This window comes from Oncorhynchus mykiss, chromosome 2 (genome assembly GCF_013265735.2).
Source record: "Oncorhynchus mykiss isolate Arlee chromosome 2, USDA_OmykA_1.1, whole genome shotgun sequence".
Lineage (NCBI taxonomy): Eukaryota > Metazoa > Chordata > Actinopteri > Salmoniformes > Salmonidae > Oncorhynchus > Oncorhynchus mykiss.
In genome coordinates, this window is record NC_048566.1 from 59,342,744 (window position 1) to 59,358,500 (window position 15,757).

At 42.1% G+C, this 15,757-nt stretch overlaps 1 protein-coding gene across 3 annotated transcripts; it reads right to left on the reverse strand.

The window, feature by feature from the left end:
• Nucleotides 1-1,415: 1,415 nt before the first annotated feature.
• Nucleotides 1,416-13,752, reverse strand: LOC110492741 (bromodomain-containing protein 1). 3 transcript variants are annotated; one of them, XM_036951921.1, is made up of 13 exons: nucleotides 13,384-13,752; nucleotides 10,399-11,768; nucleotides 10,099-10,255; nucleotides 8,084-8,215; nucleotides 7,720-7,848; nucleotides 7,259-7,571; nucleotides 6,836-7,099; nucleotides 6,191-6,688; nucleotides 5,925-6,051; nucleotides 5,543-5,673; nucleotides 3,885-3,994; nucleotides 3,349-3,503; nucleotides 1,416-3,168 (listed from the first exon to the last, which is right to left on the reverse strand). In XM_036951921.1, exons 2-13 carry the CDS (start codon nucleotides 11,760-11,762, stop codon nucleotides 2,985-2,987), a joined length of 3,564 nt encoding a protein of 1,187 aa, XP_036807816.1. In that variant the 5' UTR covers nucleotides 11,763-11,768; nucleotides 13,384-13,752; the 3' UTR covers nucleotides 1,416-2,984. The 3 variants fall into 3 exon arrangements, with proteins under 3 accessions (XP_036807816.1, XP_021422889.2, XP_021422880.2); XM_021567214.2 differs by having other exon boundaries at nucleotides 10,399-11,779; nucleotides 13,384-13,751; XM_021567205.2 differs by lacking the exon at nucleotides 3,885-3,994 and having other exon boundaries at nucleotides 10,399-11,779; nucleotides 13,384-13,750.
• Nucleotides 13,753-15,757: the final 2,005 nt, after the last annotated feature.

A 15,757-nucleotide genomic window follows, 5' to 3' on the forward strand; every position in this document is an offset into this window, starting at 1 on the left:
TTGGTGCATTGATGCCACTTGCGATGTGGTAGCAGAGATAAGTCTATTTAGTCTGATATGTTACGTTTCGTATGGTATGTCTTAATTTGTGTATGTCCATCATCCATTTCTTATATGTTACGAATTACAATTTGTATGAGGTTACGAATTGCAATTCATACGATATGTTACGAATTCCAATTTGTTGTGGCTAACGTTAGCTTTAACTTTAGCTAGGCTAGGGGTTAGGAGTTAGGTTAAAGGGTTAAAGTTAGGGGAAGGGTTAGCTAATATGCTAAGTAGTTGCAAAGTAGCTAAACAGTAGTAAGTAGTTGCAAATTAGCTCAAATTGCTTGTGATGAGGTTCAAATGCACAACCTTTGGATTGCTAGACATTCCACCCATCCACCCTCCTTTCGTCATAAGGGAGAAGTAACCTTCTTTCTTATGTAACCATACCATACTAATTTGAGTGTCTCAGATTTACATTTACTATGTACCGTCTAGTCTTTTTTTAAATATAAAAACACTTGGATTCCTTTGCCATGACTGTACCAATACCTTTAGCCTCTTCACTAGTATTCAACCTTCACATATCTACACTATTTAATGTTACATTTGCAATGTCTTTGAGAAAAAAAAGTGATGGGTCTCTGAAGAACTGATATCTTTGACCAAGACTCAGGGGTCATGACCTACACTGCCCGTTACAGCTTTTTCAGCATGAAATTATCATACTCTCCCTCTGCAGGTGTCGCCTTCCTTCCCCAAGTATGTTGACTGAGACATGGCATGCATAAATAATGAATTCTCAAATACCCGGTTGTCACAGACTCACATGCTGGGGTTTCAGATAATTTTACAGCCCCCCCCCTGCCTCCACACGAGAGGGGCTGCCGCTGAGCTAGCGGATTAGAAAATGCAGCTCAGTCAAAAGTTCTCTGATGAGGTTGATGCTGGGAGATTGATCTTCATGGTTGGTTGACTTTCTCCGGCTCATGCTGCTGCAGCCTTCCTCCCCGAACAATTAGCATCTGATTGAGGGGAGATGTGGGCGCTGTGAAGCCCACTGCATGGACTATGTGATGCCTGGCATACAATTCTGAAGAAAAGCCACATTTTTTGCTAGATTGTCATTTTAACAAAAGAAACATAATGACAGATCAATGTCAAAGCTTTTAAGAGATTTAAGGAATTAAATGTTTTGAAAGGGGCAATTAGGCTACTTTATGACAGCAACTTTTTATCATGATTGTACCATCATGTATTGATGAAGGTGATCTTGTGATTTGACCTGCTCCACAATGCCCTGGGCCATGGTTAAACATAATTTAAATGAATTGCACTCCATACAATGGTGGCACAGCTCCTTCTTGTGGTTGTCTATGTAATTGTCTTAATTTCATTGAACACAAAAATCCATACCACACAGAAAATCAGTGATTCAATAACATTTTTATTTTATTTTCAGTGTTTTTATATAAAAACATACTGGACTTTGCCAGCATCCACTCCCATTGGCTATAATGTGGTTTTCCCAGAGAATAAGACCAGGATCAAGTCTATTTACAGAACATCCATACAAAAATGGATTTTGAAAAAAACAAATCTACCCACTGCTACCCCAGATCCTCCTAACTGAATAAAACGTAATGGATTCTATTACACCCACCTTTAAGATTAATGCCTCTGATTAAAACAAACAATATGCAAAAATGGCCTTTACACAGTTGGCTCCTAGTGAGACAATTGCATCTCTTACAATTCTTTCTATATAAAGTAATGCATATACATTTCTCCTTTACAATAAATTAGTACAGGCACATTCACCTATGGTCATGGTATAGGTCCCTGTAACACAGTCAAAACCATTGTGAACAAAGACAACGTTTTTACAGGTTATTCACATATCTCTCTCTCTTTCACACACACACACACACACACACACACACACACACCAAAAACTGTAAAAAAAATAAAAAATAAAATGAATCAAATCTGGGCAGCAAATTTTTGGTTTTGTGTGAATGATGCACTTTCTGGTTTTAAACATTGAAAGCATCTTATGTATACAATTATATAGATTTCTATAAATATGTACAAACAAAACAACAAAACACACTAATTCCCATAAAAACATTATTGTATTTAAAAACCACAATAATGTAGAGAGAAGCTTGTCCATAAAACTTCAATAACTTAATAAGAAACCATTAAAAAAAAAGTAGCCGAAATAAAAACAAACGTTCAATCGATACAGTATATATATATGTTTTGCCCTGGATGAGTCTCAGTTGTAGCCAAGACTTGCACAGGTTGTAGCACCAGCAAATATTTAATAAGCACCATAGTGCTGACATGAATCACCCCTACAGCATAAATAGCAAGAAAGTGAACACGCAGTACCAATAACTGAAAACAGAATAAATTAGTGTCACGCCTTGTACAGGTATTTACAGGGTTAAATACAGGGCAACTGCAGAGAGGAAATGAGAGTGAGGGTGAGAATCATGATGGAAGTGAAAGTTGCAGCAGTGAAAGGTGCAGCATATTACAGGACAGAAATTCAACATTCATCAGGTTAGGCCAGTGATTTTCGTGAGTCAGTTCTAGGACTCTGTATTAAGGTTTTTTGCACACGCCAACCCAAATCGCTTGAGTTCAGTTGCATAGCTCATTGATTCATGTGGATATTACATGTTGCCAGCTACAGTTTTTAGAATGGAATAGATTAAAAGGGAGCATGCGTGTAGTGGTGTCATACACATACCATTTACCCATGAGCAGCTCAGTTGATATAATCAAGACGAGGTGGAATGGAAACCTGCACCAAGAGACCGTAGGGCTACTTACTTGAGGGCTTTAGATTCTACCCCAGTACACAGTAAACACGAAGAGAGGGTGTGTGTGTTAGAGGAATACTGGGACTGCTGTGGAATATCAAGTAAACTAAGGAGAGTTGAAGAAGGGCTCCACCTAGAGGTGAGGGGGATGCATGAGCAGGTTTAGTCCACATTGCAGGGCTTGCTGCTAGGCTTGTCCTTGACCTGGCTCAGGTGGCTCACAGCGCGATGAAAGGCGGTCTGCACTGCTTTACGGATGCCAGAGGAGCAGCCCTCCATCAGTTTGATCTTGTCCACAGTCTTATTGATACCAAAGGGAACCATCTTGGCTCTAGGAAGCCATTGCCTGTCAAAGCCAGTGACGTATCATTAGGTTGATGCTAGAATTATGCTACATCATATTACCTCTGACTGCCATTGCAACTCAAGATAACCTGAGCACTGACTATTTGATTAAAAATAAACTGTTGGCCACGTTTGAAGATTATTACAAGTGTCAAACTATAGAAGGGGAGTGTCGTCTCACCAGCTGCGCTTGTTGTCGAAGAAGTGGACGAGGAAGAGTTTCTCTTCGGACCTGTACTGCATCTGCTCGCCGACCCTGAGGACGTCCAGAGGGGGTAGAGGGAGAGAGACCCCGTTGTGGTGACACCCCGCCCTCGGCATCTTGTGGTCTATGATCTGCATGGGGGAGGGGGCGAGAGAAGTGATTGGTTGTAGTGACCTGAAAACAAGAGGATGCAGGGGAATCCTGGTTGTGGTGCAGCAAAGGTTCAAACTGGTGGACAGGAACGTACATTAACACAATCACACACTGACGACACACACTACCACACACAGATGCCATGCTATCTGAGTCACCCAGAAAGCTGTAAGCAGTAAGCAATCTGTGTGACTCCTAACACACTCAAACCACCACCCACAACACACTGAAGCTGAGCAGCTAGCTGCAGGGCGTGCACAAACACGAGCTACACCACTTACAATGAGAGGAATGGATGGAAATGGGACATATATAGATGGGCATTGGCCAGTCTGGGACATGCGCTCACTCAAACTCACCAAGGCGGGGTAGGAGGGATATCCACTACATTTTGCCCAAACTAGTTTAAGGGGTTCCAGTACATATGTTGCAGCACTAGCAGGCATCCAAATATTTCCGTTGCCAACTTCTACGGAAGCAGGAATAATGACAAGCAAGTTATGGGGGGTTCACTGCAAACAGACAAGAGACTACTCTAAAAGCCATGCTCACACTGACAGGACACACAAAAACATGAACATACAGTACGTTCACACACAGGGAAGTATTACAGGGCATCAAAACACTGAAATACAGTTTTAGTTGTAGGAATTTTGAAACAATGTGAATTGTAGAGGCTAACCATTACTTTGTTTGCGACAGAGTAGAAGATGACTGAAAACTGCTGAATTATGTATAGGAAGTGGGATTTCTTAGTCTAGACTGGGTGACGAGGAGACCATTGGTGCCTTGGGGCATGTCAGCTCAGGCCACTAGGACAAGATGGTGACAGAATAAGGGTTGTTTAAAATAATAAAAAGTTTGCCCTGGCCCCAGTGTTAGAACACAGAGTGCTGGGAGCCTCAGTTGTCCTTTGTCAAACAAGCTCATGTCACTTGTCACACTGTGCTCAGATGCATTCTTACCAAGGAACACACACATGCTGGCACACATATTCTTGTCTAAATCAAAATACATTGGTTCCCCAGACTATCTTGCATTGATTATATGCACACTCACAAGACTATATACACACACTGAGTGTACAAAATAGGAACACCTGCTCTTTCCATGACAGGCTGACCAGGTGAAAGCTATGATCCCTTATTGATGTTACTTGTTAAACCCACTTAAATCATTGTAGATGAAGGGGAGACAGGTTAAAGAAGGAGTTTTTAAGCCTTGAGACATGGAGTGTGTATGTGTGCCACTCAGAGGGTGAACGGGCAAGCCATTGAATGGTAGTAGGTGCTAGACGCACTGGTTTGAGTGTCAAAAACTGCAACGCTGCTGTGTTTTTCACGCTCAACAGTTTCCCGTGTGTATCAAGAATGGTCCACCACCTAAAGGATATTCAGCCAACTTGACAACTGTGGGAAGCATTGGAGTCAACATGTGCCAGCATCCCTGTGGAACGCTTTTGACACCTTGTAGAATCCATGCCCCAACGAATTGAGGCTGTTCCGAGGGCAAAGGAGGGTGCAACTCAATATTAGGAAGATGTTCCTAATGTTTTATACACTCAGTGTATATCTGCTATCAATCTCAGAACTTGCTTAACACTCATTCTATGAATATCAATAAAACACACTTCGGGACAAAAACAGCCCCTCTACTTAGCCTGGGTACGAGTCAATTTGTGCTGACCTTCCACTCCTTGCCACTAGCAGGTCTGGATTTCAGGCTACCCTCTACTTTTCTAAGCTGAGACTTGTGGTCCATGGGAAGTCAATTAGTGTAAGAACAGCAGAATTCCGTGATGTCTACTGGCCGATGAGTTATTGAAAGTGGTAGAATTCCAAAGCTAAAAACAAACTACTATGTATGAACAAGCCTTTGGGTAGCAGGCAATGACAAGAGGACTTAGCCAGCTATTCCAGATAGAAATGTTAGAAGGATACAAAACAATGTATACATTTATCATTCATAATATAAGTCCAGTTTTCGCATTTATTTACAGAAAGAACCAGTGTCTCACCTGCTGCAATCTTAGCGGCTTTGGTAAAGTCCCCATTTTCGATACAGGTGATGAGAGCGTTTTTGTCGTCCACTGTGCTCCTGCGTGCCATGGATGGCCTGCCTTTTCCGTTTTTTGGCACTCTGACCGTGCTACAGTAAAAACAAAGGAAAACCGAGGAGGCTACTGAGAGCAAATGGCAAATGCGCTAATAGTCGAGTGCAACATTTTGCCTGGTAAGTGATGATAGACTACAGACAGCTGCTGGAGGATCTAGATACTACATTAACGTGGCACTGTGATGTAGGCCCACTGCCAATCCTGTACCTGGTGCTACACAGCAGAGTGCTGCCAGCAGAGAGTCTGCATTATTGCCATTGTGCTGAGGTGTTAACAAGCATACCTTGTGCTACACAGCACGCTGCCGCTTGAGGAGATGCTGGACTCAGAGGCACAGCGTCGGCGAGGCTCCAGCGGCCTACTGGGGCTAGCCTCGCTCTCTGGCTCAACAACAAAGCCATTAGCTAGTCCTGGAGACAACGAAATGGTCAGAGCCTGCACACACACACTTGCCTCTCCATTACTATGACATTTGCAAACCAAAAATATGAATTTTGTACATGAATGAGAAGAAAAGGGGGACATTTGCATATTAACACTGGGCTTTACCTGTGTCAAGGCGCTTGATGGGCGATTCCTCCTCATCTTCGTCACAGTCTCCACTGGAGCTGTGGGTCCTCTTCCTGGGTAAAAGGAGGGTCTCAAGGCGAGGAATGACAACAGAGAGGAAGGTTTTGGCCCCCAGCGGCGGGGAGCCGGGCAAGTGCTCTGCTGTCCTTGGGGGCTTCTGCAGGCTAGCACTCTTGGACTTGCATAAGAGCACATTGGTCCGCCTGTTGCCCGTGCCAGAGGGCTCTGCGAGCATAGAGGTGGCCACGAAACTGAGGTCACTGACTGGGAACAGCGGGTTACAGATGTGCCCGTTGATGGGTTCCTGGGGTACAGAGGTAGCGGTCTTGACACCGTTGCACTTGGAGGTCTTCTGGCTCTTGTCTGCATTGGATTTGATGGGCTTGAGCATGGGAGGTTCTGAATGACTATCTGAGTTGACAAGCGGCGGCAAGGAGTTCAACGGCTCTAGTTTTGGTGGGGGCAAAGACTTGCCTCCTATACAATCAAAACAGAAGCACAGTAGAAAATGAAAATGATTTGTGGAACAAACAATCATTAGCTAATAGCCTACAGTTCATCAAGTAAGATATAAAGAAGGTTTAAATGAACCAATTCATAGCTTTAGGACAGCCCGATATTTACCTTCTTCCTGTGTGCTGTGTCCAGTGGGAGGCAGCGGTTTATCCTCAGTATCTGCTGGTTTCGGTTCAGAGGAAGCGGGGTGCCTCGTCTTTAGGTATATCTCGCTGCGAACATCTGTGATGGTCTTTTTGAGCAGCTTCAGTCGCTTGCTGCGAGACGGACTAGACTTCATGGCACTGCTCAGGTCCAGCTTCTCCAGCAGCTCTTTAAGTTGCTCCTCCAAAGACATGTGCTGGCGGTTGGCTGGGTTTAGTATCCGGTCCACTGCAAGACACACACAAGCAACAACTTAGTTGGCTGAGCTCAAAACATTTCCCCATTCCCCAATACTACAGCAACATAAATCAATCGCTGTGTGCAAGCATATAACTTAGGCTGTGTACAAGATAAATGGAGAAGTAAACATCTGTAGAATGTCCTTACCATCGTCCCAGGAGAAAGGGGGAAGAGCCTCCACCTTGGGCGGCTCAGGGAGGTGCATCCCGCTGACAAAGTCAAAGCCGATTCGCTCTGCATACCGACGAGTCTTCCTGAGGATGGCCTCGCCTTGGTCTTGTAGACGCAGACCGGCCTTGTGGAAGAACGTGTCCTTGGCGTTGTACTTCATGCAGTTGAATATGATCTGGTTGAAGTCGGCCTCAAACTCCACCAGGCTCTTGTAGCCGTGGGCCTCAATGCGCTTCCTCATGGTGGAGAAGTCCATTGGGTTCTTGATGTGATCCAAGTAGTCAGGCACCTGAGGATGGAGAGAAAATAAAAAAACACGATGCTAAGTGAAAGGTACACAAATAACTAAATAGAACGATATACAATCTCTGTGAGGGTACCATTTGTTTTTCATTTGTGAAAGTAACATTCAATTCGGGGTATATGGGGGACCATACCTCTTTAACGTTGACAGGCTGGGCAAAGATCTTGGCCTGGTCCTTCTCCTGAAGCTGGTCCAGGACAGCTCGTAGTAGAATGTTGAAGGGTGTGAGCTGTACCTCTAGAACAGACTGTTGGAGCTTCATCTGAATGGTTACAGGACATAGCACAAAGCTGTAGTATACTAACATTTACAAGGGGATCCAACAACCAATTCTAAAGCTCTTTTAACAATGCAGATTATCTTTTGAAAGGAAATTCATTTGACCTAATTTTATTGATAGGAGGGCTTACAACTAGCCATTGATATGCTGTTACACAAACATTCTTATTTCACTACTAGGGTTATGAGAATAAAAAACCGAGACCAATTCTCTGTACCTCCTCTCTCTTTATCTTCTCCCTCTTCCTGATCATTTCGAGCAGTAGGCGAGCTCGCTCCAGGTCGTGGCGTAGGCGGTGCCATTCCTTTAGCTGCTCCTTCATCACTCGATTATCCTCCACCCTGCGATCCTGTAACATCAGTGTCCAAAAGGGCATTTTAATTAACATCCACAAGGCCTTAATCTCAGGTAAGGCGGCAGAAAATGACAAAGAGCTACAGTGCCATCAGAAGGTATTCACACCCCTCAACTTTTCCACATTTTGTTGTGTTGGAGCCTGAATTTAAAATGGATTAAATTGAGATGTCACTGGCCTACACCCAATACCTCAAAGTCAAAGTGGAATTGTGTTGTGAAATGTTTACAAATTAATTACAAATGTAAAGCTGAAATGTCTTGAGTCAATAATTATTCTTCCCCTTTGTTATGGCAAGCCTAAAGTTGCATGGGCTCACTGTGTGCAATAAGTGTTTTAAATTATGTTTGAATGACTGCCCCATCTCTGTACCCCACACTAAGGTCCCTTAGTTGAGCAGTGAACTTCAAACACAGATTCAACCACAAAGACCAGGAGGGTTTTCCAATTCCTCACAAAGAATGGCACCTATTGGTAGATGGGTAAAAATATCAAAAGCACACATTAAATATCCCTTTGAGCACGGTGAAGTTGTTAAATTCCATTTTGGATGGTGTAACAATACACCCAGTCACTACAAAGACACGGGCGTCCTTCCTAACTCAGTTGCCAGAGAGGATGGAAACTGCTCAGGGATTTCACCGTGGTGACTTTAAAACAGAGTTTAATGGCTGGGATAGGAGAAAACTGAGAATGGATCAACAACATTGTAGTTACTCCACAATACTAACCTAATTGACAGAGTGAAAAGAAAGGAGCCAGTACAGAATAAATACAAATATTCTAAAACCTGCATTGTTTGCAACAAGGCACTAAAGTAATACTACAAACATTTTGGCAAAGCAATTCACTTTTTGTCCTGAATACAAAGTGTTGTATTGGTTTTGCTTTAAAATATTACTGAGTACCACTCTCTATATTTTCAAGCATAGTGGTGGCTGCATCATGTTATGTGTATGTTTGTAATCGTTAAAGAATGGGGAGTTTTTAATGATTTTTTTTATGGATCTAAGCACAGGCAAATCCTAGAGGAAGACCTGGTTGTCTGCTTTCCACCAGAAACTGGGAGATGAACCACCTTTCAGCAGAATGATAACCTAAAACACAATCCACACCAAAGTTGTTACCAAGAAGACAGTGAATGCTCACGAGTCTCCGAGTTAGTTTTGACTTAAATCTGCTTGACCATCTATGGCAAGACCTGAAATGGTTGTCAAGCTGTGATCAACAACCACTTTGACAGCGCTAGAAGAATTTTGAAAATAATAATGGGCCAATGTTGCACAATCCAGGTGTAGAAAGCTCTAAGAGACTTACCCAGAAAGGTGCTTCTACAAAGTATTGCCTCCGGGGTGTGAACACTTATGTAAATTAGATGTTTCAGTATTTCATTTTCAATACATGTGAAAACATTTGTAAAAACATGTTTTCACTTTGTCATTATGGGGTATTGTGTGTAGATGGGCGAGGAAAATAATATACTTAATCAACATTGAATTCAACAAAATGTTGAATAAGTAAAGGGGTATGAATACTTGCTGATGCACTGTACCTTCAATGGACATCGACTGTGATCTATTTGTTGTTTTTTACTCCACTGACCAACAAACTAGGCAAATTTCTATTAAATGTCTTCTCTTCTTTTATAGTCTATATTGAAATTGATAAATGGCCCATATCTCTAGCATCCAAAAACCTACTTTTGAGAAAAAGGCCTAGACACAGGAAACTGGCCTTTTCTCAATTCAAGTATTAATGTGCTTTATTTTTATTTCCAAGCACTGGAGAGTGGTTTAAAAACAACATGTTTAAAGCAGACACAATTGTCTATTACAAGGATTTGGATACCATGAAAACTACTAAACAATTACACTGACCGGCTGCTCTGGTTTAGGGGGTTGAGGGTTGGCCTGTAGCCGCCTGATCAGTGGCACGCCGTTCCTCGACTGTCTCTTCAGCATCCAGTAGCTCAGGACCCGCTCCACAAACACCTTCTTCTTCTGGACAGACACTTGATTGAGGATCGTGTCGAAACTGAGAGGGGAGAATATGTTAGCATAGGTCAGACACAGGATTATTCTTTTTAATGCACATTTCACACATTCATTGGGAGATTTGTTATTTAGGAAAATATTGAGTTATTGGTAGACAAATGAAGTAAAAAATAATATGCCAACCTGCTGGGGGTTATACTAGGCCCAGGCACAGCTGGAGCCTCTTCCTCAGGCACCACCACTATTCTCTTGCTCTTCTTCTTCTGCCACCCTTTTAACCTCGTCATCCCTCTTTTGTCACCCCTCTTGTGACAGACACCGTTTTTAGCATGGCCTTCCTTGTAGATAGCAAGGGGTCTCCGGGTGCACCCTTTAGGAGTGTGAGCACAGCAGAAGGCTGTTTTCTTCACAGAGAAAGTGGGCGACCCCGTATCTGTGACTTCTTTGACAGGCTCCATTTTCATGTGGAGGCCGGCCTTTTGGGCACAGCTGACATGGAAGGCTGTGTAACAGTTAACCTTGTGACACTGGATGCAGGCCCCGGCGCCCTTCTCCTTGCAGAGGTAGCAGGTGAGTTTCCAACGGGCGGGCGGAATATTGCTGACACCGTCGATGGGCTCGATAAAGACTGTGTCGGAGAAGCCCACTTCTGGCACCCACAGGGCACACACCACGTGGCCCCAGCGGTCATCATCAGTCTTCTTCAGGGCACCGCCTTTGTTGGGGCAGAACACACACTCAGCGGGCCGTGAGGGGCACTGGAGGCAGTGGCGACACAGCCACTGGCCCTCAGGGATGTAGGGAACACCGTAGCACTCCTGGTGCACGGCAATGTTGCATGAGTCACAGAAGAGGATGACGTTGCTGTCCTGTCCGTCTCCATCCATGCAGATGCAGCACACAGCATCCTCATCGATGAGGGTCTGCGGGTCACTCCGACCCTGGCTGGCAAAGAAGGACTCCTTCTCAAAGCGGTCCATAAGGAACTCAAAGAGGTTCTGGGACACCTGACTGACGCCCTCACTTTTCCTCTTCTCATTGAGAAGATCCAGCCAAGCGTAGTCCTCCTCATCCATGTCGTACTCCACTTCCTCATCCAGCTCTTCGGCAGTCTTCTCAGAATACTTATAATATATGGAGGGCCGCCGAGGCACCGCGGGAAGGTTGTACTCCACTGCGCGGAACTTGGGTTCCAGGAGGGCACTCCCTTGCGGGGCAGCCCCATGCGTGGTGGTGAGGGCGGCGCTCTTCTTCTGCTGGTTGTTTTTGAGCCTCACCGAGCGCACCAGCACTAGCTGGGGCTTCTCGTTGTTCTCCTTGTTGCTGTTGCACTCCATGATCTCTTGGGCCGTGGGATCATCGTCAGCGATGACATCCAGCTTGTCATAGATGCTGATCCTGTGCACGCGGCCATCTATCTCTAGGTCCACCATGCGCTGGGCCTGGGCGTATGTCAGGGTCTCCTTGTTCGGTGAAGGTTTGATGGGAGAGGGGGGCCTCTGGGGCGTGGACATGCGATTATAATGCCGTACTTTTTTCTTCATCATGAAGACCTAAAAAAATGCTAAGAAAACCCACTTTGATTGAGATTTTACTTAGGCCAATACCAACCAAGATTGTAATATATCAATAGTCACAATTTCTCTTTGTTTCAGTTGTCTATTATTTTTTTGAGTGGACATAACAGAAGGCTTTTCATTGACATGACAAATATCATGGCATGGATGAATACAATGTGTCATCACTTTTACTTCCTTATGGTGTGCAGACGGGAAATAAATGTAAGTAGGTGTATGTAATAAATGCAATTTCTCCACAACCTGGATAGGAATATATTATTACAGTACCTGTGCCAATTTGTTTGCTAGTAACCTAGGATGAGCCTAATTAACTTTTATATTCACCCAAAGTCCCAAACTAGCCTACTTGAAGTGTGGAGAGGCATACCTTTCTTGTTGTTCTGTGAAATCAGAAACTAAATATTTGTAACTACTCTAAATTATTTGGAAGGTAAACGGTATAAAATATTAGTGTTGCTAACTGTTTGCTGCATAATAAGTGAACAGATACTATTAATTTCGTAGTTGAGCATTCATTCAAAATACATGCTAAACAGAAGAGTAGCTAAATAGACAGTTTGCCTGAGCTGTCATCTCTTTTTCGAAGAGACACAGTCATTGAAATATTTGGCAGACTCTGGGCATGTACACACTACACAATGAAAGCCAAACACAGCAGCTGATTTATGACTCCAAATGGTACCAGGCGACTGTTCTTGGGAAATTCCACTGACAACAAATGTAGGTATTCTCAACTAACAGAACACATTGTAACGAAGGGGGTGAGACGGGAGAAACAAATGGGAAGTCCCTTGCGCTCAACATCTTATTAAGTTGACATAATTGCTAAGCAACGATTTAGCTAGCCTAGCTAACGTTAGTCAACTTTCAGCAAATAAATAGCTAACCAATTAGCTATCCTGGCAATGCTAAATTGTGCTACTTAAACACAACTATCTAGATAGCTATCGTTATGGTAGAGTTGCCTTGATAGGTATATTAGGCTAGCTGGCTAACTGCTAGCGTAAAGCCAATGTATTGTGGCCACCTGACGTAGTAGTTAACTTAGTAGCTAGCTAGTAAGACGCATAACCTACATAGCTTTAGAATTAACGTTAGTTGAAGGTTGAGCCAGACATAAATAATATGTATATTGAGCTAGGAGAGGAGGATCCCGTAAAAGTAGCGCCAGCGGCCTCAAGTCAAGAGCTAGCTAGCTAACGTTCACAATAAACCAAGGAAGGAAATATGGCGTCCGACTATACAAGAATCCGAGTCGATTCGGTCACGTTTTTTTTTTTTTTATTTATTTTACCTTTATTTAACCAGGCAAGTCAGTTAAGAACAAATTCTTATTTTCAATGACGGCCTGGGAACAGTGGGTTAACTGCCTGTTCAGGGGCAGAACGACAGATTTGTACCTTGTCAGCTCGGGGGTTTGAACTCGCAACCTTCCGGTTACTAGTCCAACGCTCTAACCAGGTCACGTTTAAGTTAACATTTTCTTCACTATAATGTATAATCCATTTGTATAAATGCATTTAGGTTGTTCTGAAAAGCATACATATGTGCATAGACAGCAAATTCGGCTATAGCCATCTAACGTTACCTTTGTATTTTCAGTAATTCCGCTTTTGAAAACAGCAGCGCTTGCAAGCAATGGCGATGTGGCCTGCAGAGCAGCAGCAGTAAATCCACACACAATTCTCTCATCCAACGGGCACCGCTCGAGCAGCTTTGAATTATAAATTTAAACGACGACGGTCTAAATTCCAAATTCGATTCTATTACAAACATAAATATTTCTGAAGAGCCACCAAATACTAATGTCCTTTTGCGACTTGCTAACGATCAGTAGCTAGCAGCCCCTGGTTTCTTTTCGCCAACAACAATGCGGTTGTGCGGCTCCCCAGTTACGGCATGACGTGATTACGTCCCAGCGAAAAGAAATTGCAAACATCAAGGAGGTGGGGGGAGTTTTAGCTAGAAGGGATCAAGTTTTTGTTAAATTAACGTTTCGTAGCACAAAGTTTCCCACAAAGGTCCAGGGTGGCTGGTTGCCTATTGGAATCGCAAATACGATGGGAAAATCTGGTGGTGGTAGGGTTGTTAATGTTTGATTATAGCTTGGATTGAGATTTCCTATCGTGAATGTCGTTTTCTCTACCCCAAATTGAGACAACACCCCCAGGACATTAAAAAATATATAATTTGCTGCAATTCCACATATTTTTACATTGTTTAGGGCCATGACCAGGGTGAAATAAAAAGGGTTTATTTATTCAGGATTCTTTTCAAATTGAATTTGAAATTACTTGGTTTGAAGTTACTTTGAGATTATTTGGGCATGACATTGAGAGTATGCTAACTGGGGGACACTGAATTACATTGTTTTTTGGTTAGAAAATGTTCATATTAACAGTTGGTGGAAGTGGTCATTTACGGCATATTGTTTTGTAGTTGTACAGTGTAATTGTATAATCAACTTAAATTGAATGACATATATTTTGATTTGTTTAACACTTTTTGGGTTACTACATTATTCCATATGTGTTATTTCATAGTTTAGACGTCTTCACTATTATTCTACAATGTGGAAAATAGTAAAAAATTAAGAAACACCGTTGAATTAGAAGGTGTTCTAAAACTTTTGAATGGTAGTGTATATAAATCTCACATCCCCATACAAAAAAAATATAATAAAGATATGTATTTTCATTATGCAAAATGCACTCAGAACATTAGTTTTTTGTTCAATGCATTTGTTGCTTTGAAATGTATATATATATTTTTAATGGTATACATATAAAAACCATACATAAATCTCACAAGTAGGGATGATTTATTTTCTAATTGCATTCAGTGGTGTCTTATCACTACTTTGTTGTTTCTTGTAGCTACTGTAGATTACATTTGCCATCTCATTTTGAGATTAGATTGAGATGGCATAGACAACTATTGTAGGTTTATAATTTGTGATGTAAAAGTTTTGAAAACATATGACTTATGTTACTGCACTTGCAGTGCTTTCTAGTCATTTACAGCATATGACTAAATTATTCATTTTTTGCAGATCGAAATTTACCCAGGTTCGAACTTTACAGTCCCAATATCAACATATTTTCAAAAGAATATGACTTATAAATTACTCATGTCATGCTATCTTCAATAATCTCCAAACTGCATGCAGAGACTGAAAAAGTTTTAAAATGAATTTTAAAAATGAATACCCCATTACAGTGTTGGGAAAAATGCCAATTAAATTAATTGAAGATGTTAAAAGGATAGCTCACTTTTTGACACCTTATAGTCAGAAGGCTAACAAAAAAAACTATGAGGGTGATTTGGGAAATTAGACAAAGTTCAATGTTCCTGGCCAAATCCCCTCAATTTAATAGTGGCTATTTAAACAACTCTGAATCATGGATAACAATTTCCCCTGACCCATAGACTACTTTAGGGGTAAGGAGGCATCCGACTGACTATAAGGTGTAAAAAAAAAGTTAACTATCCCTCAATTGAATTTACAAATCAATCATTGCAAATAAGACATTAATGGTCAAGGATTTCTTATTAAACTGAATCTTTAGTCATTCTATTTATGACCCCAAAACCCAACCCCTAACTGTGTGCTCTTTATTTTATATTTGTTGCTTTCCCTCCACATATGCTGTCACAAAGCTTTTCCCGAATGCAACAAAGGGACAAGTGGGGACGGCTTAAAACAGTTAAATGGCTGAATTGAAAAGCGACGAGAGAAAACAATTTGATGAATAGGATGAAATATTTTTGTTGTTGTTGTTTTTTTCTTTGTTCTAATGTTTTATTACCATGATTACAAAGTATCACTTAAATAATGATCCTATAACATATGTTAACACATCGTTGTGACATAAGGGACAAATACACTAAGTATACAAAACATTAAGGACACCTGCACTTTCCATGACATGACCAAGGTGAAAGCTATGATCCACTTCAAT